This window comes from Linderina pennispora, assembly GCF_002104995.1.
Source record: "Linderina pennispora strain ATCC 12442 chromosome Unknown DL89scaffold_4, whole genome shotgun sequence".
Classification (NCBI taxonomy): domain Eukaryota; kingdom Fungi; phylum Kickxellomycota; class Kickxellomycetes; order Kickxellales; family Kickxellaceae; genus Linderina; species Linderina pennispora.
In genome coordinates, this window is record NW_024468252.1 from 216,831 (window position 1) to 238,167 (window position 21,337).

General features: G+C 53.6%; 10 protein-coding genes across 10 annotated transcripts; 4 read left to right on the forward strand and 6 right to left on the reverse strand.

Annotated features, from left to right (window-relative positions):
- Positions 1-39: 39 nt before the first annotated feature.
- Positions 40-1,668, reverse strand: DL89DRAFT_222148 (uncharacterized protein; the record flags this gene model as incomplete). Its single annotated transcript, XM_040884573.1, has 2 exons — positions 40-623; positions 954-1,668. The coding sequence occupies 2 exons, from the start codon at positions 1,666-1,668 to the stop codon at positions 40-42; spliced, it is 1,299 nt and encodes a 432-aa protein (XP_040744663.1).
- A 379-nt stretch (positions 1,669-2,047) lies between these two features.
- DL89DRAFT_266174 (uncharacterized protein) lies at positions 2,048-3,288 on the forward strand. Its single transcript, XM_040886994.1, has one exon. It carries the CDS (start codon positions 2,055-2,057, stop codon positions 2,925-2,927), a length of 873 nt encoding a protein of 290 aa, XP_040744664.1. The 5' UTR covers positions 2,048-2,054; the 3' UTR covers positions 2,928-3,288.
- Positions 3,289-4,513: 1,225 nt separating this feature from the next.
- On the reverse strand, positions 4,514-4,899 carry DL89DRAFT_266175 (uncharacterized protein; the record flags this gene model as incomplete). The annotated part of the gene is made up of 2 exons (XM_040886995.1): positions 4,514-4,752; positions 4,782-4,899. Coding segments are annotated over 2 exons (171 nt in total), but the record flags the coding sequence as incomplete, so codon positions are not given.
- Positions 4,900-6,798: 1,899 nt separating this feature from the next.
- DL89DRAFT_222098 (HMG-box) lies at positions 6,799-9,179 on the reverse strand (the record flags this gene model as incomplete). The annotated part of the gene is made up of 2 exons (XM_040884568.1): positions 6,799-7,535; positions 9,116-9,179. Coding segments are annotated over 2 exons (801 nt in total), but the record flags the coding sequence as incomplete, so codon positions are not given.
- A 1,145-nt stretch (positions 9,180-10,324) lies between these two features.
- DL89DRAFT_120268 (uncharacterized protein) lies at positions 10,325-11,213 on the reverse strand. The gene has a single exon (XM_040883201.1). The coding sequence runs from the start codon at positions 11,016-11,018 to the stop codon at positions 10,512-10,514; it is 507 nt and encodes a 168-aa protein (XP_040744667.1). The 5' UTR covers positions 11,019-11,213; the 3' UTR covers positions 10,325-10,511.
- Positions 11,214-11,409: 196 nt separating this feature from the next.
- DL89DRAFT_221899 (alpha/beta-hydrolase) lies at positions 11,410-13,224 on the reverse strand (the record flags this gene model as incomplete). The annotated part of the gene is made up of 2 exons (XM_040884545.1): positions 11,410-12,315; positions 12,781-13,224. 2 exons carry the CDS (start codon positions 13,222-13,224, stop codon positions 11,410-11,412), a joined length of 1,350 nt encoding a protein of 449 aa, XP_040744668.1.
- Positions 13,225-13,700: 476 nt separating this feature from the next.
- On the forward strand, positions 13,701-14,738 carry DL89DRAFT_266179 (uncharacterized protein). The gene is made up of 2 exons (XM_040886996.1): positions 13,701-13,800; positions 13,922-14,738. The coding sequence occupies exons 1-2, from the start codon at positions 13,719-13,721 to the stop codon at positions 14,722-14,724; spliced, it is 885 nt and encodes a 294-aa protein (XP_040744669.1). The 5' UTR covers positions 13,701-13,718; the 3' UTR covers positions 14,725-14,738.
- A 485-nt stretch (positions 14,739-15,223) lies between these two features.
- On the forward strand, positions 15,224-16,089 carry DL89DRAFT_282625 (uncharacterized protein; the record flags this gene model as incomplete). The annotated part of the gene is made up of 2 exons (XM_040889700.1): positions 15,224-15,485; positions 15,819-16,089. Coding segments are annotated over exons 1-2 (369 nt in total), but the record flags the coding sequence as incomplete, so codon positions are not given.
- Positions 16,090-16,790: 701 nt separating this feature from the next.
- DL89DRAFT_266180 (nuclear transport factor 2) lies at positions 16,791-17,611 on the reverse strand. The gene is made up of 3 exons (XM_040886997.1): positions 17,476-17,611; positions 17,308-17,379; positions 16,791-17,205 (listed from the first exon to the last, which is right to left on the reverse strand). Exons 1-3 carry the CDS (start codon positions 17,563-17,565, stop codon positions 16,996-16,998), a joined length of 372 nt encoding a protein of 123 aa, XP_040744671.1. The 5' UTR covers positions 17,566-17,611; the 3' UTR covers positions 16,791-16,995.
- A 922-nt stretch (positions 17,612-18,533) lies between these two features.
- Positions 18,534-21,212, forward strand: DL89DRAFT_266181 (P-loop containing nucleoside triphosphate hydrolase protein; the record flags this gene model as incomplete). The annotated part of the gene is given in 13 exon segments (XM_040886998.1): positions 18,534-18,716; positions 18,754-18,852; positions 18,877-18,929; positions 18,954-18,972; positions 19,006-19,032; positions 19,066-19,101; positions 19,126-19,176; positions 19,204-19,232; positions 19,257-19,347; positions 19,381-19,416; positions 19,444-19,629; positions 19,649-20,902; positions 20,955-21,212. Coding segments are annotated over 13 exon segments (2,322 nt in total), but the record flags the coding sequence as incomplete, so codon positions are not given.
- Positions 21,213-21,337: the final 125 nt, after the last annotated feature.

Genomic DNA, 21,337 nt, shown 5'->3' on the forward strand with positions numbered 1-21,337 from the left:
TTTTGGCAAATGTGTTGTTTTTCGGAAAAGGGAGGCTATCTACTGAGTCCGCTGCGTGATCGGGTCGTCAATATCGAGCATCTTGCACAGCTCGTCGGTCTGCGGGTTCGGATACAGTACATCTGGCCTGCGCCCCTGCCACGGCTGCGAATCATACGGGTTGCCGCCATAGTAGCCACGCCGTCCCCTGGTACTAGGGAATATACGGCCATTATGTCCGCGGGTTGCCAGTCCGAAATGGGCCGAGTCGGGAGTTCCAGGCTCAGGAACCGGTGCCATTGGGACAAAATTGCAAGGAATCGGGGCACGGCCATTTACAACCACATTCCGATTCACCCATTCTGTCTCCCTGGCAATAGCTGAATCCGGGAGCAGCGGCAGGTCCAGAGTACCGGTGCTGCGCACGTCAGCCGGCAATTGGAAGGGCGATTCGCTGAGGGGCAGGTGGCGAGTAGTTAGCCGCAGAATAGCGAGCCACTCGGGGTCGTACTCGAGCTGGAGTGGGTGGTCGGCGTGGTCTTCGGGAACGTCAACCTCGATGATCTCGAGGAATTGGCGGCGTGGAAGGCACTTGTCCAGAGCCAGGAAGTCGGTCGGTCGACCAGGAACCCGCGGTGTCCGAGCTGCAACCGGCTCGGTAGCAGGATTACTGGTTGATGCAGCAGCAGCGTCACCAGCAGGCATACTGGCAGGCGCAATGGGAGCAATTGCAGGATCAGTTGCAGGCGCAGCAGTGCTGTTTCTTGGTGGAGGGAGATTGAGCGCAAACCGCGGCCGACTGGCTGGCTCTACTTGCAATGGCGTGTCGTCATCCCCAAACAGATCCTCGTCATTGACCACGATCTCATCTGCATTGGCTGCAGCCACAACTCCGGCCGCTCGTCCATGCCCACTACTGTTTGGCGCAATTGACGTCCACCCTTGGCTGTATATCGACTCGCTGGCGCCGACACGCGCAGCAAAGCGCACATGCATGTGGGCCGAGAACCACCACGCCGGGCGCAGGTGCTCCAGCAGCAATGCATTGGGCGGCGACCCCAGTCTATTCTCATTGACCTCTGCGGTGAAGAACGGCTTGATCCTCAGCAGCCCGTTCACGTCGCCAAACTGCTCAATGCCCAGCGGCCAGTCGTGCGAAACAACCACATCCAACGGGCTCCGGATCTGCAGCATCTTGAACACCTCAAACGACCTCACATGGTGCATAGCCGACCGCATGTAGCTTCGGAACGGCGGCCGCTCAAACACGCCTTTTTCAAAGTTGAAATCCTTGAAGATGCCTGTGATCCCGCCAATGCGCACGCCGCCAAACCGCACAACGCCGGATGCGCCCATGTAGAATATGTTGGGCGCCACCCAGCCGCCAAAGTAGAGCTCACGCATGTGGTTGCTGGCCTCATGGTTGCCGCCTACGAATATGGTCGGGATTGGTGCTTGGCGCTCACCCGTGTAGTAGCGGTAGAAGCCGCCTAGCTGCTTGTATTTGTCTGGGCATGACATGCATTCGAGGTCTGCCACGTTACGGACGGCCTGGAAGTCGCCGCAGATGATTAGAAGGTCGACGCGCTTGTTCATGCGTTGCTCCTGTATGGCGATCTGCCGGTAGATGTTGTCCAGCTCGCCATGGCAGCATCCCTCGACCGCGATCGTCAGTTTGTTTCTGGTCATTGCGGGTATGTGAGGGTTCAGAGCTGTGAGGTTTGAGTTAAGAAATAATCGCGCTTGCACATGTCACCGCCCCGCGAAGGCCAAACCAAAGTGAATAATGCAATAGTGCGGAGTGAAAATGCACATACTTATGGTTGATGCTATGTTTGATAGGGGTGTTTGTCTTTTGAGGAAAACCACGAAGCTAGTGAAAACTGCCAAGAGTTATACGGGTGTGATACATGTGGTGGTGGTTGCCGGGATGTTATTTGGCCTAACCATGGCCATGCCAATCTGCAATCAGTATATAAAAGGTGTAGAGTCGCCATAACTAACAAATCCCGCGATAGGTTGATAAATATGTTCAACACTCAAGCATATACTGTATACCACGCTCCTTATTAGCAATGAGTAACATACCGAGCATGGACAACATGATTTCCTTCAACCACAAGTCGATGTTTCTAGGGCGAACAATAACTGGAGGCGCGTTCGAGAAGTGGATTAATTCCGGTCCGTGTGGTGGGCTGCTGAAGGGATTCCTGGATGCGCTTGTCGAGGACCACAGCAAGACATGGTCATTCCAAAGCGTGAGAGCCTGGTCCTCAAGCAGCCGTGCGCAAAGGGTTTACAAGGATGGGTTTGCGTCAGCATATACACCACCTGCATCAAGCGACAGCAGCGGGAAACCACACACCGCATTCACACACTTGGTATCGGGATATTCCGCGACCAAGCCGTCAGACATCCCACACTTCTGTGAGGCATGGGGGGTACTGCATTTTGGTCTTCTAGGTAGCCACTACGGGTTTGGAAACACCTTTGCACGGATGGAGTATACACGGCTGCTTTTATCAGTCCAGACAATTGCGCTGAGTGTCGCTGCCTCGAGCGGCCAAGTCCCCGGGCTGCCCGCGGTGTGCAGTACACTGGCGTCAGCCATAGTCAGTGGCCTTGCGCAGGCGCAGTACACCACCACCTTGGTAGCAAACACCGCCCATGTCACCCTTCGCGGGTCCTCGCTGGATGGGCCGCATCGGACTCTTGGGCCACGCGCTGCGGACCTCGCGCCAAGTGTTGCAGGGCACAGCCCACTTTCATGGGCCATACGGTTTGCCAGCAATGACCACGGGAGCATTGCAATTCCAGACTCAAACACCGAGGGCAAGCTCATCTGCGCAGTTGCGCATCTAATGGAAACACCTTGCGTGCTAGCTAACACGCGCGACGATCTCAAGCAGGAAGGGGTATCATTCATCATCTCAAGCCCCTTCGCCTAGGCTTCAGAACTAACATCAACAGCATTCCTGTATTATCGTGAGACCTATTGCCTTCACCTAATGTTCGGGCCAGGATTTACTTGCTGCTTTCTTTGCTTGGCTTTATTCATGGTGAAGCAGAACTATTCTTCTTTCATTAGATAATAGTTGATACAGACAGTGGTTTCTAGGTTTGCTCTCACTGTTGGTTCTGTAATTTTATGCCAATCTGAGAAGCACGTTTGGTCCCGGGATTGCTATCCTTCTGGGCTTTGTGCTTGTTTGCCAGATGAAAGATATATTTGCCAGTACCTGGCGATTAAGCGAGGAACCACACACTTCATTAGTTTACCTGTTAACTTGGGGAATGAGTGGTTATCGAATACATGGAAAAATAACTTCTCAAAATTGACTGAGGGGAAGAAGGAAGGCTGGTCGTCTGTCTGGGTCTTTGTACGTATGCGTTTCGGCCTTGTCTATGGTGGCGTAGGGGGACTCCGGACCCCGAATGTCAACACAGACAATACCCATCATCAGAAATGGCGTTTCTTCCTGTAAGAAGGCGTTTCAAGATATTGACTATATATGAGGGAAGCGTATCTCTTATGAGGTTCCAGTTGTGGTCCACTTCAATCTGCGTAATAGATGGACATATGTGGAAGAGTTCATCAGCAAATTGGCGTGAACCTAGTGCGGCCAATAGGCACTTTACCCTGAAGGATCTCCTGGCAAACCTGAATGTGAGGTTTGTAATGCTTAGGAATGGGAGGTCACTCGGTATGCACTGCTTTCAGAGCGGCTTTTGGACTGCAAAACATGCTTTTTGTGTCATACTCCATCCTGACTCCCTTGATCAGGCCACAAACTTCTAGCTCATGAGCCGAGTTCTGATCATGATGGCCACCATTTACAGATTTTTCAGGCCTGAGGTAGTAGATAATGTGTTCCAAAATAAGAACAGGGGACTATGAACAGTGGGCTTCATGGTAAGACTAATAGGAAGTGCGATTTAAGGAGGAAGAGCTAGAGCTGGGGCAAACCAGAAACCTTGAGATGAGATACAAGGGATATTGGAGGTGGAATGGATAAAAGACAAATACCGTAGAGAGGAGCCCAGACACTTCGCTGGACCCAACCGGCTTATAAACCCACCTGCTGGCGACATCTTGAGCCACATCACTTATGTGCATAGCAATCATAGCCCAGCCTGCTGTTTCTGTGGGTTCCGTGCCTGGCCATTTGCAGCTCAGGACGCAGCCATTATTCAGAGGAAATCTCTCAAACTCAGTAGGCTGCGTACCCCCGCCGGGGCACCACTATGGCGAGCAGAGGCTGTTTCAGCCAATTTGGCGCAGCCGAATGTAATGTAAAAACGCTCTGCAGAGCAAGTTTGGTGACACTTTCCATTGTTCGTAGCAGCTCCTAAATATAATTTTAGCATGGTTTTATTGCTCGGGGCACGTATTCGGCAAGTGCAGCTCACAGAAGAATATACAATTCATAGGAAAGGGAGGGCAAGTGGGAGGAGGAAAACTTCCTCGCTCCCTGCCAAAACCCCTTGGCAGAGCATGTTAAAAGCACGGCAGATTTCATTCCTTCCAAAACCTTTTCTCCTCGTTTTTCTTCTAAAAAACCTCGCTACATATAACATTCCTTCCACCATACTCTCATTCGCAAGTCCTTTATTTTTACCCATGATTCGACCACATTAACCCGCCAAATACCCTATTCCTCGCAATACTTGCACTACCGCCCTCCACCCTTCACTATTTTCTGAGCCAGTAAATATTTCATCATAGCTTGCCGCTCTGTGTTTTGTAATGGCCTATTTCATTGATGTAGTCTGCTACCACACTCTTGTCGAAATAAGGAAACTATATTGCTTTTTTGCTGCATTTGTAATTCGTAACACCACCGCACTTTTGCACAGCACGTTTTGGACCTGCCTTTGCAGGTCTCTAGTCGCTGTTCGGTCTTTCCTCTCGTCTTTGTTTCCTGCTGACCCCCGCATGTTAGTTCTGGTTTTTGCCTGGTGTCAGTATGGGTCCAGCTTTCGAAAGTCATATGCCCTGTGTCTAGGTATTCTCTCGAGCAATCTGGTACTGGGCAAGGGGGATCAGCGCCTTGAGGTGTCCCGGGAAGGTGGTGATGGTTGGGATTCCACCTGGCCCAGTTGAAGGGGTACTGTAAGGGTCCTTGGGCGTTGTTAATCCTAGCGCGGAGCTTCTATGGTCTGGTATACCTTTACTTTCGCTATGCAAAACTTTCTAGCAGGTCAGTTTTGCATTTGGATTATTGAGGGCGAGCCGGGGACTGGGACGCACTGGTGACTAGAAATCTGCAAGCGCTGGAGCAAAATGTCCTGTACAATTGTTAATGGCAATGGTGACACTTCTTCGGCTCCAGATGTGCATAAGCGCTTCAAGGGCCTGCTCATGACAGTAGACAATTTCTGGCTGCGCTACTCTACGTATGGTCCAGAGGAATAGCGAGGTTTGGTACGTCAATAGCTGCGGCTGGTGTTTTTAATGGCTTGTATTCGAATATACCATATTAATCATCAATGGCCATAGCGGAAGTCGGGATGGTTGTTTTCCATACCGTCTATCTCATCTTGAGACATCTTCGAGTTACAGAATGGATTGGTTTTGTTCTACATGTTTTGGTGGAACAGGAAAATGGAGCTACGTAGGTGAATACCACCACTAGACATATCCTAAACATGTGCATGCTGTGACCAAAAAGATAGCGCGGCTGGTCCTTGTGGATGATGTACGATGTCCAGAGTGCCTCCCGTCTGCCAAGCATTGCCTCGATAGTACTCAAAGTCGCAGCATATGTTGGACCGCCAACGTTGCCGATCAGCCATCCAATATCAATACTACGAATGCCAAGCAAACACGCATGCCAATATCCAGAAAGCGATAATCTGCACTGCGTTGTTGACTGCTGGCTCCAGAGTAATGATAATCAGATCCCACCACGGCCTAGGCTAAACGCTTACATATGTAGTTCTCTGGTGATCAGAGGACTACATCTGGCTCTAAAGATCACCAGTTTTCTTAACTCAGTTGTTTTACGCTAGGTGAAGGACACATTGACCACCGCCTGGCATGTAGGTGGAGCCCCTTCACTCTTTCATTGCATCTTTATACGTTTAATACATAGCGTACAGAATCCGCCATTTAAATATAAAAACTACCAACAGGAGTTCTGCCATATACGCGGTTCACGCCTAGATATTAGCCTAGAAATTACAACAGCAGCGGATACAACTCTAGCTAGCAAGATAGCCCGTAGTCGCTGCATATCTCGGCTGCTGCTGAGTGCAGCTACCTAGCCCAGCTCACCTCACTGTACAGTCCCACTTTCACCAACCTGATCTCAGGTTGCAGCACTAAAAGAGCTTGGCTACGTTCATGGAAGTCCTAGGCAACCCCTTTCCTGCCAATGATCTCTGCATGGCCTGCACTACTCGCCACACGACTGCTGATGGAAATATGTGAGAGAGGTGAAACCACGAAGCTGGTATCTCAAAGTGCCCCACGGCCCACCTGGTCGCACCAGACACACTCGGTCGTCTCTTGCCACTATGCAGCTGCGCTTTCTATTATCAGCGCCTAAATGCCTGTGTTTCCTGAGTGCAATGTCTTTCTCGTCAATACTGTGCGTCCACATGTAACAACTATTCTGGAGAAAGTGTTCAGTCGATTTATCCACCTATGGAAGGATGGTCGCTGTGTATTTCAGTGCATGTAGTGACACATTCCGCATCTTTGTGATAAGAATATTCTATCTAAAATGCTGTTGGAGCAAAATCGCACATACTCAACGCTGCAACTGAATAAGACAATATTATATTCGCTTTACATGTGTGGGTGGCATGTTGATTCTATTCGCCTACTGACTGATCATCGATCGTCATTGATGAGGAGCGCGACTGCCTACCCACGCCCTCGATATACGGATCTGGATCAGGCTCTTGGCGCTGTGCAGTGTGCTGCACTGCCTGTCTGGACCTTGAGTTAGTCCTGCCCCGCGGCCGACCAACTCGGTTAACGGTGTTTTCCTGGGCATGGAATCTCTCCAAGTACGCTTGATAGGCATGGTACTCTGATGTTTGCATATACGCTTCCATCTGTTGTTCATACCGCGCCTTATCCTGGCGAACACGCTCCTCGTAACGCTCCTTGGACTCCGCATCCAGGGCACGCCACCGCTCGCTTTGGATCTTCGACATATTCCCAAACTCGATGCCCTGGCCCTGCAGCTCCTGGTAGATATCGTCGCGAAACAGCTGGTACGCTGATCGCCATTTTGCAGGGCCATGAATGTCCTTCTTTGGGTGTCGCTTATATTTCCGCTTCGACGATCCAGGTGACTGCGGTGACCGATCCTGTCTGGTTTGCGGGTAGCTTGTCTCCGATGTCGGCAGTCGTGGCGAATGTGGGTCGACGCCGGGCCTCCTGTACGGCGACGCCGTGCTGACATGTGAGCTGTGGCGAGACCGTGTTGTACGACTAGGCGCAGATGACGCTGATGACAGACCGCGCGGCCTTGGGCTAAGCTGGCTGGTGGTTATCACGAGGGGCCCAGGCACAAACCCTGCTGGGCCCACAGGCGTTGTGTCTGTACTCGGCCGGTGGCTAGTCTGGTGTAACGGCGAAGTTGTCAACGGATAGTTTAGAGTGAGAGGCGATGGCCGCTTGTAGGTAAATGTATCACGTGAGGGAGTGCTGAGCGACAGTGGCGGCGAGGACATTCTCCCTGGATAGGGGGTCCTACTGGAACCCTCTTGGGCAGGGGTCGTGAATGCAGTTGGCCTCGATACATCCTGACGCGGCGCACTTGGTGCCTGATCTCTATGGTGGGATTCAGCTGAATCCTCAGCGCCAGACCGGCGTGGGCTGTCTGTCAAACGATACTGGTCCAGTTGTGTGATGCGGGGATGGCCCTGTGTATGGCGTCTCGATACTGGGAGCTCAGGGAATGGGAATGATGTTGATTGCGCGCGGCCAGGATATGTATCGCCTTCACTTGAGGTAGGCGATATTTCCAAGTCTTGGAATTGGCCAGCTACATGTAGTTTAGTATTCAGTAAAGTCAATACATAGTGTGGTAAATGGCACGAGCATTTTCAGACAACTATTGGCCAAGTACTTACAAGGCGAGTGGGCGGGGTGTGGTGAATGTCCGGGATGGCTGTCTCGTTGAATTTGAGCCGGGTAGCAGATGTCCTGGGCTTTCCGCACGAGTATCTATATAAAACAGTGGTGCAAGGTCAGTTGATATGCTTGTCTTTAGATGGGCTATGCGAAGCAAAGCATATTGCGCAGAGGAAAAACATGCGTTAAGGTGTTTAATTGCTACTAGCGAGGCAGGGCAGGTAAGGTATCTGGGCGAGAGCAATAGGATAGACCCACGACGTGCAAGATGAAAGGCGGGTTAGGTTGGCAACAATAGTATAAGCGCATCTCAGCATTTTCGGGAATAATGATGCGATGGCAGTGGGAAACTGGCCGCCGCAATACAGCCCTGCTCGCTTCACCCCAACATATATCTGAATAGAGCACGGAAAATGGGCCGCAATAATGCCCTTGGGGCGATTCTGGGACACACATGGCGCCCGAGACAATGCCGGCTTTGACTCTGCTAGACAGAGCTCTGATACGAGGCAAAGAGGAGGGCGCTGATACGCATCACAAAGTTGCCAAGGCATAAATTGCCGCATTTGGTCGAGTGCATTTCATCCAGCCACCACCATCACCATCAGGGCACGCGACCGGGATATGGACATAGGATTGGCGGCGGACATAGCAGGTTTTGCGCAAGCACCTGCCAATTTGCAAAGCGCAGTGGCCAGCAGCACAAGACATAGAACCAGCAAGGCGCTCACCCGTGCTCTCGTGCGAGCAAGAGTAGAGCTACTCCAAAACATCGTGAATAATGGCTACCGCAACAACACCCAGCTGCACTCACTGCAGAAATGACACTCGCAAACCCCTGGACAAGAGGGAGCGGGACTCAGCAATAGAGCCCTCCCTGCCGCGTCTGTTTGGCTTATGCGAGAGGGGTGCAACCACTCTGTGCGGTGCTGCACAGTGCCTGTTTTTGGAACAATGTGGCCCGTGAGAACCGAGAGGCGAGAAACCGAACCAGCCAAGCGACAAACTCTGAGCAGGCTGGGGGAGAAACAAGAAAAGCTGCACTTACCCTCCGGTGTCCACGTTTAACGCCGAGCGCTTCAAAGTCGGCCTCGCGCATTTCAGCAATCTACGGTGTTTTGGCAGAGGAAAAATGGCTGGTTAGTTTGGTATAGTGGGTAAGCACACTCTTTGTGCGCGCTGGTGTGGGGGCTACTGAGGTGTGCTGTACTATCATCACTGCAACCGTGGCCATGTACCGAAGGCATCAACCTACCGCCTGAATCCTGTCGAAGCCCTCGCGCTCGAACGTTTCCAAGTACTCCAAGAGGTCAATGTCAGTAAGAAAGTCGCTCAGCTCTTTGGATGTGCGCTCCATGGCCACTCTTCTATCGCCAAAGAAAGGAAAGTCAGGTGTGAGATTATTAGCACCAAAACAGCATACTAGGCTGAAAGAACAGGGGAAAGTGTGCAATGGGGGAGTTGCGGCGTATATTCAGCAACATGGATAATGTGAATGGCACGGCAAGCTGGGCCTCGATAGCCTCCCCATGTCTGCTCTGTGGACAGCCGACAAGCAGCCACAGGCAGACCCAGAGCACGTCTTCCCCATTTAAAAGCCATCGCCCTACGTGCCGAGGCAGGTATCATTTGTGGATATCGACTGACCAGAGCTACTTTGGAGGATGTGATCACCAGACAGAGAAATGCCGAGCTTCGGCACTAGACCGGCAGTTCTAGCACTGGAGAGTGGCATGGTTCTGTATTTAAATCAGTCGCTTCATTGGCTGCGACTGGAGGCGCATTCTGTCTCCGCCGCAGCCTGTAGGTGATGGCAGCGGCTCCACAGACAAGAAGCCAGCCCAAATTGCCTTCTCTCCAGCGACTTTTTGTCGTTTGCAACATCGAGGAAAAAATCTGCACTATACGACTGCAGACCCTGAACATGTATGCACGCACAAAAGTCCCGCAGCTCAAAAGCAGAAAGCTCCCCACCAGAAAAGAATTTGCATCACAGAAGTCATCAGTCGAGCATCAGACCCGTCACAAGCCTGCCTGCACCGCACGTAGCATCAAAAGGTGGCCATTACATACCAGTAAGACCTCTACTAAGAAAGGGGATGAAAAGAGGAGGGGTGAAGGACGAAAAATGTACAGGGATATAAAAAGTTCGAATATAAACTGGGAGGAGAAAAAGGCAGAGAAGAGAACGGAAACAACGGGAATCCAGGGTGGTCAGCCAAAAAAAGATGGTCACATTCGCCAGGTTTTATTTGATACCTGGTCGATTTTTTCCTTCACGCCCTTTGCCCCACCTTCTTGCCCTCCTTGTTTCCGACGGCGACGAAACCCAGCAAGTGCGGCGCCATCATGCCGGAACTGCGGGAAATTGTGCGAGGGAGGGGGTGGCCGAACCCGACCTGAGGGGGTTATGAGGCAGGGAGACCGGCCTCGTCACCATTTATTTTTTATTTAAGAAAACAATGCAATGCGTCGCTGATGCCCAAGGTCGTTTTTCACCATGCGAATAGTAGAAAGAAGGGGGAGGCGCAAAGAAAAACCATACATATTTGGGAGTGAAAAAAGCGGTGGACACATGTACAGCCGAGCCTTTTCTAAGCCAAATGCTCTGCCCAGACGACATGTACGGCATTTCCATGTTCTGTTCAGTGGGTGCTGCCTGACGTTGGCTATTTCCTAGGATATGGGCGATATACCAGCCAATCTGGGTCACTGCCCACTGTGGACCCTGTAGAATTTTATTAAACAGGGTGGCTGTTTGGTGCCTGGGTTTGATACATTCAACGCATCTCCAGCTCAAGACCAATGGCAGAGCTGTCGTGTCCGTCACTGTTACTGCAGCGCCTGGCCATCTATCATGTGGGAGTACATCGACGCCACGGCCTGGTCCCATGATACGCCGTGTATATATCCCCTCAAGTCGCCATAGCGACGGAGTGCTGAGCATATTTGCTCCTCCCCCTCTTTGGGTCTACTGCTCGGCGACTGGCATTGTAAACAAAACCGCAAGCATAGGCTAATAAGGCGTCGGTGGCAATGAAGCAGGGATGTCCTTTGACAGGCAAATGCAAACAGTGAACGGTTGATTTATTGGAGCAACAGCGAAGTCATGCTTTCCAGCAGCACAATGGGCGAGGGAGGGAGACAAATTGCCGATCTCCTCTCCACACAGTTGGTGATGGCTCCAATGGGGGATCCAGCCGAGGACCGGTCCTGCAACCTGCCATGGGTCCTTTAACTGCATGGCTTGGAGCCGATCCCTCCCTCAAACCCCCGACCATCCATTTCCACGAATGCAAACAAGCGCACATGGCGAAGGGGAATATGCATTTTTAAATTCAGCCCTTGATAATACGATTCACCATATTGAGACATGCCTCAGGCTGATCGCCGGGTGACATGTGGCCAGCGTTCAAGATGACCCAGTGCGACAATCCGCCGCCCTGGCGCATGTAGCCGCTGAGCTCGTTGCCGATCCACCACTGGTCGCGATCCGCCAGCGCAAACTTGTGCTTGTTTGTCCATTCGAGTTCGTTGATCCACAGTGTGTTTCCAGCCACACCGTCGCGGAAATCAAACTGGCCCTGGTTCAGGTTTACGGGCATGCGCTCAAGCAGGTACGGGAACAGCGGAGCGGTGGTGCGCATGATATCCTCCATCAGGTGGTAGTAGACACCCCAGTCCTTGCCATACGCAATGTCTTCGCTGTGCAGCGCCTTACGCACCACAGGCTGGTTCAGGCCGCGGTCCAGGTACGTACGCTTGTACTGGTGGTTGCGCTGCCGAATATCGTACCAGTTGATGCCACCAGTGACATTCTTGAAGTAGTCGAACATCAGGTTACGCGCATCGGTGCCTCGTGCCAGATCGCCCAGCATTGTATGGTTCAGCGCCTTGAACGCCAGAAGGTCGACTGTGTCCGCCTGGTTCGCATCCAGCAGCCCCCATGCGAATCCAATACCGCCGTGTGCCAGGATCTGTAGCGGCGGATGCACCCAGCTGTTGCCAATGGACAGCCCCTTTAGGTTGATGCGCTCCAGATGCCCCTCACCAAGCTTCTGGTTCTGCTCGTCAAAGTACACACCTATGGCTGGCACGAACTTGCCGCCATACGACTCGCTGAACACGAAAAACTCGTGCTCGCGCAGCTCGGGCCGGAGCGCATAAAACTCTTGCATGAACTTCCACATGTCTTTGCCGACTGCACGCATGTTGGTGACATACCCGTCCCTGAAGTCGCCTGACTCGTCGTTGCTAAGACCAGCCTTCTCCCAGACGGATCGCTTATCGTCACGCGGCGGCTTTGGGCCAGTGTAGCCCGCGTTGACAAAGTACGTGTCGGCTTCGTCGTACACATGCGGCTTCACAATCTCGCGGATACGGTCCATTTCATCGTAAACAAAGAATTCGTTGACCCGGCTGCCAAAGTTGTATCCCAAGAGGTGGTGAGAATGGCGCGCCGACATTCCGTCGATGAGCCGGTTGACAAATGGATGGAGTTGCGGTGGCCACGCTGCTTTTGGGTGTATCAGCTCGCGCATCACGCTGCGTGCCTCGCCGACAATGTGCTCTGTGGTCATGGGAGAGGATATGGACGCATACTGGTTGACATCCCCAGGGTACTTTTCGCGCCAGGTTGCAGCGTTGTCAGGAAGCTGCTTAGCACTCGGATACAGGTCATCTAGCGTCAGATTGACTGGTGGCTGGACAGAGCTGAACCCCGTGCCTACCGGTTGGTCGACCACCAAGAAGTTGTACTCGTTGGCCCAGGTGATGTTACGACGCGTAAACTGCCCGTCATCGGTCAGCTCCAGCGGTCCCATCTCAGTAAACAGACCGATCATGGAGCTCGAGCCGGGCCCGCCCTGGATCCATAGAGCAAGCGGCGGCTTCTCAACCTTGGGCGCAATGGCGGGGAAGTACCAGTAGAACAATTTTGCCGTACCGCTGTTCTCAGCACCGCTGTCAGGTGTGAACTGACGCACGGTGATGTGGCCTGCGTAACTTTCGTGCAGTGGCTGCTCGCCAGCCTTGTAGGGAAGACCTGCAACGCGGTCGTTGGTGTGTTTGTCTTGGGATGGTGCTGTTGCCGCCGTGGACACAAGCGCCAGCAGCAATGCTGTGGCCGCCTTCGATGCAATTCGGACACGCATTCGGGAAAAAAAAATAGCAATACCGAAAAATGTAAACAGAGTGTGAGAGGAGGCAAGAATGCCCGCAGGCAAAGGCAGCATGAGCTGCAGCACCCAATCCAGTGCGGAATGCAGGGGTGTGGCTCTCAGAGCGAAGGGCAGGTTTGCTTGTTTGCTCAAAAGCGCACATGTGGCGATACGTCCACTGATATCCTCAATTGGACATATCCAAATATGTGGGATGCGTGGTACTTGGGCGCTGGCGCGAACACGCATGAATTCTCTTAACACAAGGCCCACACTACAGCCAGTGCGGCCAGCGGTCAGCAGCAACCAATCCTTCGCCCGTACTAAAAAAAGATCTGCACAACGAGCCCAACAAAAGCGCTGACGCTCTATAAATACAGAATCTGGTGCTTTGCACTGAAGCCCTTCAGGTTATTTTTCTCTTTCTCGCTCTTTTTTTCCTCACTTTTTGCCCCCTCCCCCTCTCTGTATAAACAAAAGCATAGAATATGAGAAGCAGCCTGCTGTGGAGAACCGCGCTGCTGGTTCTGGGGCTCCTCTGCCTCATGGAGCTGTCGTTTGCTCAAGACAGTAAGTTTACCATATATTCACTCAGCAACAATGGCCCTTGTTGGCACCGGAAGGGTAGAGTAAGGTACTAATGGGCTGTGGCTTCCCTCCAATTGTTTGCTGGATCTGTCAACAAATGTAGACAACGACAACAAGGACAGCAAGGACAACAACAACGATGTATCGCCAACCTCCACGAGAAACACCCGGTCCACACCGACGCCCACGCCTACCAAGTCGAACTCACGGACCAAGGCGGACGATGCAACCAAGGACGATAACAGCGCTACCGATGACAATAAGGACGATAACAGCGCTACCGATGACAATAAGGACAATAAGGAGAACTCTGATGAGCAGACAGCAGACGAAAACTCTGGAGACCATGCTTCCAGCATCGATGAGGCTGAGATGGAGTCCGAGTTCCCCGATATTGGCACAATCAGTATCACGACTCCTGACGCTGCAGCTGGGGTATCGGTCATGTTCCCAATCGGTGGTGATGTCGAGATTGGATGGAAGATTTCGAACACCACCTGGCGCCCTCCTAAGAAGATCACAATTTGCGGGCGTCTCCCACCTGGGTACAACAGGGACACTAATCCTTACTCGTGCGACTGGATGATTGCGACCAACATCAGCGGCAGCGCTGTCAACGTCACATGGAACACGGTGACCCACGGCCCGCCTGGACTGAGGTTCTGGGAATCTCAAGGCTATTACCTTTACATTTTCGATAGTGATCTAGGAAGGCCTGCAAACCTCAAGCCTGGTCAGGCAAGGGAAGCACCGCTGAAGTTCTCGATGTACAACTCGCGCTACCAGCTCTCGAACGAGGGCGTGCCAAAGGGATACAACCCAAGTGCAGCTCCACCATCTGTCAAGGTTCACATGTGGGGCGTGGTAGGCGTGGTTGCGCTGGCGCTGCTTGGCGTCATGGCCTGATTCCGCAATATCGCCCTTGGTACATTCCCATTCAACATTCCCTTTCCTACTTTACTACATAAACATTACACGCATATTTAATGGGTTCCTACACGTCTTACATGCACTAGCGATGATAGGCTTCTTTGTTGTGACGGACGAGCGCAAGGGACGCCACCTCCAGCTGGTGTTGGCGCAGAGAAGAAGAGTGCCTCCCCTGGCCTATATTTGGTCCATCACATCCGATTGTTGTCCTGGCCAAAATGGGGAGTGGCCGGGCTGATGTGTATTGCAAAATTTCTAAATACAACAGCGCAAGGCCGAAAGCCCCTACTGCCCACCGCATTTTGCTGCCTTTCTCTCGCAGCAGCGAGCTAGCTTGAGCTGTGAGCTGTAAACAGCATTTACTGCAGCGCCTGCTCGCCCTTTCCCGGGCCTTCTGGTAGTGAAAAGTCCTGGGTCGTTTTTCGCCACTTCTCTCTTTCTTCTCCTCTTCGCAAACTTTGTTTTCTCTATCCTGCCTCATATCGTATATCACCTAATATCTCTTCCCATCCCCCGCTCCATCCCTGCTCGCTGTTCAACTCTGCAGGCAACTGGACATATCCTTGTATCTGGCAAATCCTACTAACTTGCAGCCAAACACGCGGGGATTTGTGTCAACCATATCATCCCTTACAGAATGGGCTCGACTCACGGAGCGTCGCGCAAGCTGGCACTGGCCATGCTTGTCTTCTACCTCGCACTAGCGCTATGTGGGTGTATCGTGTCTGCCGCCGACGGTAAGGTCACTTCTTTTTTTTTTTTTTTTTTTGAATCGGCTCTGCTGTTCTCCGCATGTGGTGTTTACTGGTGAGCGAGTGTGAGAAGCCGCATTTTCTCCCCTCCCCACCTGCACTGCTGGTGTGGCATTGTCTTGGGAGGAGGTTTGTTTTTGCTTTCTCTATCGCGGTGGGAGGCGTGGTGGTATTTGGAGAACAGAGTGATCTGGGAGGAGCCAGCACGCCCGCCTGAATACACAGCGCCTCTCTCTCCCTGCCACGCTATGACCTAGCGTTAAATCTACACCCCGATGGAGCCTCTATATTGCTAACGCTGAAGCAAGCACTTTGTAGCAGCGGCTGATGGTGGAAACGGCCAGGTAGCGGCTGCAAAAGATAGCCCAGCCGATGGTGGAAACAAACAGGTGGCTTCAGCGAACAACGACCACGCAGTGGCAAAGGATGCCAGGCAGTATCGAAGGATGGCCAGGCTGATGCTAAGGACACCAAGGCCGAAGGCAAGGACAGCAGTCAGCCAGCGGAGGGTCAGAAAGCACCGGCATCGGGCAACTCGGACGCAAGGGACGCAGCGATCAGCATCAATGCGGCAAACGGCGGCGATTCGGCGAAGCCGTCGGCGACCACCAACGGTTTCGGTATTTCGCTGAACAACAACAACGGCAATTCCGCCACGCCCTCCAAGAGCACCAGCTCCTCGAAGGCCTCCTCATCCAGCAGCAGCAGCAGTTCGAACGGACAGCCGGGCCGAATCGTCATGAAAACCCCGCCCCGGGCCGTCCAGTCGCCGCTATTCGAGATTAACTCCATCGTCAAGCTTGCCTGGGACTACGACGACAACATGAAGAAGGCGCCAAGCAAGATCTCAATTCGCGGGCAGATGCCGAGCACGATTACAGAGCCCGGCACAGGCAAGCCGCTGTACTGGTACATTGCCCAGAATGTCAGCGGTAGTGAGAAGGCGTACGACTGGAACACAGTCACGCAGAGCCCGCCTGGCTACACGCTGAGCGAGGGTGCTGGATACAAGCTGTTCATCTACGATAGTGACATTGGATGGGAGAACAGCACCAGGGTATCGGCTGGTAAGCTGTTCCAGTTTACGCTGCCGTTCGCCATGTACAACTCGCGGTACGCGCAGTCCAACGATGGTGTGACTTCGAACTATAACCCGAATGCAGCCACTCGTGCGGTATCGCTGACGGTTGGTGCGTGGGCCGTCATCCTTGGAGCAGTGCTGACAGCCTGTTTCATTCTAGCCCCTTCTGCTACAAACTAAACGATCTCTTCCCATATTACCTTTTCTTCCAAATCTATTTTTCTTTTGATATAGCATAGAACATGTATGCTGCGGTGTACCCGACATCCGGGCCATATGCGCAAAAGAAAAAAGCCATCGCCATACATTGCAACCTCACTCGCGGTGACAGCATGGTTTGACAAAGCCAACAGCAATTTATTTCAAGCTGCCAGCAATTACTAGAGATATAGATGTAAGGCTACGCACGTTGGCTTAGGCGTAGTTGAGGCGGAAGATGTCGTTGTAGACAAAGAACCCGTTATCGTCAACCAGCTGGAAGCTCTGGGTGTACTGCATGGGCTTCTGCTCATCGTCGATCTGGAGCTGGCCAGTGACGGTAATGACTATGGCAGTGACGCCGGGCAGCGAGGGCTGGGCGTCCATGGTGGTGACCTTGTGGACGACCCGGGTGAACGGCAGGCTCTACAGGGTCACATGATTTAGCAGAGCACCGCTTGCTTTTGGCTCAGTGGCATGCATATTCGCAAAGCCTCAATGGCACTTGCTGCTTGCACTATAACTTACCACCAGCTTCTCCACAATATCGTTGGCGCCCTTGAACTGCTGGCCCTCCCACGACATCATCGACACGTCCCTCTACACAAGAGCTGGTGTTTAGTAAATTGGGTGAGCTCGCAAGCCAAGGGGCTGGGCGCGCTTTCAATTCAGGTTGGAGCTTGGGTTTCAACGTACGTAGAGCGGGGCAAGGCCCTTGCGGTCGGCGTCAAAGGCGCTGTAGTAAAAGTCGACAAACTGCTTCGCAACGGTATCGGCGTCGGCCATGGTTTTCAATGGGGCTTCTACGGATGAGTCTCAATCGAGAATATGAAAGAGGGTAATTGAGAGGAGAAAAGATGGGCGAAATTCTGGCCTGCTAGCAATACAGGCGTATAGGTTTTTCTGTCCGAACCGCAGGCATACGAAATTTTCGGCTAGGCGTTGGGGAGTTGCTTTGCCAACAATCGCCCACGGCTCTTTCGCTGTGGCTCACGCTTCGTCGTCGGGACAGCCAACAGTTGGGCTTTTTTCTTCTTTTCTCTGCTTGACTCTAGCAAACAAGAGAACCTTTTATATTTTTATTGCCAACGGCCGCTGCCCACCACAAGCTCTACATGGACAGCCAGGATTTTTATGTGGGCGATGCAGGCAACACACAGTCGTACTACGAGTACAGCGACTTTGGCGGCGACTCGCAATCGCAGCTGCTCGATCCGCTGAGCCAAAATGCAGGCGCAATTTCCACCGACGTTGGCGACACAGAGAGCATTGAAGAGCTGCAGTTCTCACAGCTCTCACTGGGCGATGCACACAGCCAAGTGTACAGCAGCGAATCGGAATCCGATCAAGAGGAAGAGCCGGGCAAGCAGCCCGATCACGCGTGCTCGTACTGCGGGATCCACAACGAAAACAGCGTGGCCAAATGCCTGTCGTGCAAGCGGTGGTTCTGCAACTCGACAGGGAATTCATCGAGCGCGCATATAATCTGGCACTTGGTGAGCGCCCACCACAAGGAGGTGCAGCTGCATCCAGACAGCCCGCTGGGCGACCAGACGCTCGAATGCTACAACTGTGGTGTGCGCAATGTGTTCTCGCTGGGCTTTATCCCGGCAAAGAGCGACACAGTGGTGGTAATTCTGTGCCGCCCGTGCGCATCGGCGCCCTCGTCCAAGGACGCGCTGTGGGACCCAAGCCAGTGGCAGACGCTGATCCACGACAGGAAGTTTGTAAGCTGGCTCATCAAAGTGCCCTCAACCAAGGAGCAGATTGCAGCAAAGGCAGTGTCGGCCCAGCAAATCCGCCATCTGGAGGATGTCTGGACTGGCAATTCGTCAGCAACGCTGGGCAGCGCCGATGCGGACGATGCGGCGGATGTGCAAAAGGTCTTGCTCAGATACGAGGACGCCTACCAGTACCAGAATATATTTGGCCCGCTGGTCAAGATCGAAGCCTGACTACGACAGACGCGCCAAGGAGGCGCAGACGGAAGACGGCATTGCGGTGCGCTGGGACACGGGTTTGAACCGTCGCAAACTGGCGTACTTTCAGCTGCCAAAGTACGAGCTTGGTGAGGTGCGAATCGCAATTGGCGACGAGCTGCGCCTGTCTTACTCTGGAGCGCTGTTCCGCGAGCCCTGGAAGGGCACTGGGTACGTGATCAAGCTGCCCAACAGCAACAGCGACGAGATCTGTGTGGAGATGACTACGATGGATGCGCCGACGGAGATCACTCAGGACTTTTCGGTGGACTTTGTGTGGAAGTCGACGTCATTTGACCGCATGCAGAGCGCGATGAAGAAGTTTGCTGTCATGGAAAACTCGGTCAGCGAGTACATCTACCACAAGCTGCTGGGGCACACTATTGAAAACACCGAGCTCAGCTTCCGCATGCCCAGAGTGTTCAATGCCCCTGGGCTTCCAGAGCTTAATGCATCGCAGATTGAGGCTATCCGGTCCACTCTGCGCAGCCCCCTAAGCCTGATCCAGGGCCCACCCGGGACTGGCAAGACTGTCACGTCAGCTACGCTCGTTTACCACTTGGTGCGTGCCAACACTGGCAAGGTGCTGGTATGTGCGCCCAGCAACGTGGCTGTCGATCAGCTCACAGAGAAGATCCACAAGACCGGCCTGCGTGTGGTGCGGATCACAGCCAAGAGCCGCGAGGAGTTGGAGTCGCGCATCTCGCACCTGGAACTGCACACCCAGGCACTGATGAACGACACGATCCCGGAGCTGCAGAAACTGCATCGCCTCAAGATGCAGATGGGCGAGCTGAGCCGGCGTGACCAGGACCGGTATCGCAAGCTGCGGCATGAGGCTGAGATGGAGATCCTGCGGTACGCTGATGTCGTCCTATGCACATGCGCAGGAGCCTGGTGACAAGCGCCTGGCCAAGTTCCAGTTCCGCACAGTGCTGGTGGACGAGAGCACGCAGGCGTCAGAGCCCGAGTGCCTGATCCCGTTGGTGCTGGGCGCGCGGCAGGTGGTTCTGATCGGCGACCACCAGCAGCTCGGGCCTGTGATCACTAGCAAGACAGCGCAGGCAGCCGGCCTTGGACAGTCGCTGTTTGAGCGCCTGGTGTTTTTGGGCTTGCGGCCGTACCGCCTGGTCGTACAGTACCGGATGCATCCGTGCCTGTCCGAATTCCCAAGTAACTTCTTCTATGAGGGGTCGCTGCAGAACGGCGTGACGGCGCAGGAGCGGACCAGGAACGATGCAGGTATCCCATGGCCGAATGCAAGCAAGCCGATGATGATGCTGGCGTGCAATGGCGTCGAGGAGATTGCGTCCAACGGGACCTCGTACTTGAACAGGGCCGAGGCCAACGCGTGCGAGAAGATCGTGACGCGAATGCTCAAGGCTGGGGTCAAGCCGGAGCAGATTGGAGTGATCACGCCGTACGAGGGCCAGCGCAGCTGGGTGGTGCACCACATGGCACAGGCCGGCTCGCTGGTCAGCGACTTGTACAAGGAGGTCGAGGTTGCCAGCGTCGATGCGTTCCAGGGCCGCGAAAAGGACTATATTATCATGAGCTGCGTGCGCAACAACGAGCACCAGGGGATCGGGTTCTTGAGCGATCCGCGCCGTCTCAACGTGGCTCTAACGCGCGCAAAGTATGGCATGATTGTGCTGGGAAGCCCCAAGGTGCTCAGCAAGAACCCGCTGTGGCACGAGCTGCTGTCGTTTTACAAGGCCAACAATGTTCTGGTTGAGGGCCAGATTGGCAATTTGGTGCAGAGCGCCATCCAGCTAAGTCGCCCACGTGCCGCAAAGACCAGCCGGTCGCTGGGCGAGCGTGGCATGGCGCTGCAGGGTACGTCGGTGGCAGCCGCAGCCAGCAACAACCGGCTTGCGAAACTAGTTGGCCGCAGTACTATGCGGTACATTCCGCCTGACCTGGATATCGACGGACCTGGTGGCTCTGCGCGCACCAGCAGTCGTGCAAAGCAGGCTGGTCCAAAGCAGCAGCAGCAGAGCCAGGCGGCCGGCTCCTTGTACGATGACTTCTTTGGCGCGCCCATCACCCAAACCTCAATGTTCACGCAGTCATCGTATATGGATGGCGGCTACAGCCAGTTTGCCACGCAGCCATACGACTTATCGTCACAGCCCGACACGGTGGTGCTGGGCCAGAACGGATCCGAGGAGAGCAAACCAGCCGATGATCCCAAAGAACACGTTCAATCCCAAGCTGCATGCATCCATTATGTTCAGCCAGAGCGACCGGGTGCAGCTGGGCAGTGATGAGCAAGGGACCGGTGCCAGCGCATCCAAGGATACGAGGCAGACGCTGGCCAGCTCGCAGTTCAACACGGCATATACGGGCAATGGCAGCCAGGCGTCCCAGGCGTATCTGACCCAGGACCCGTCGTTTGGCAGCTCCCAGTTCACGCAGGAGTTCATGGGGTCGCAGAACTTCACTCAGTACTGAGTTTATAAGGACCCTTTCTTGGCCCGGCGATGGCACGTCCTTGGCGTCTCGGCGAGGTGCAGGATGCACGCCATATCTGGGTGAACCTGTGACCTTATCTCGCATAAATTCGCTTATCTACTGGC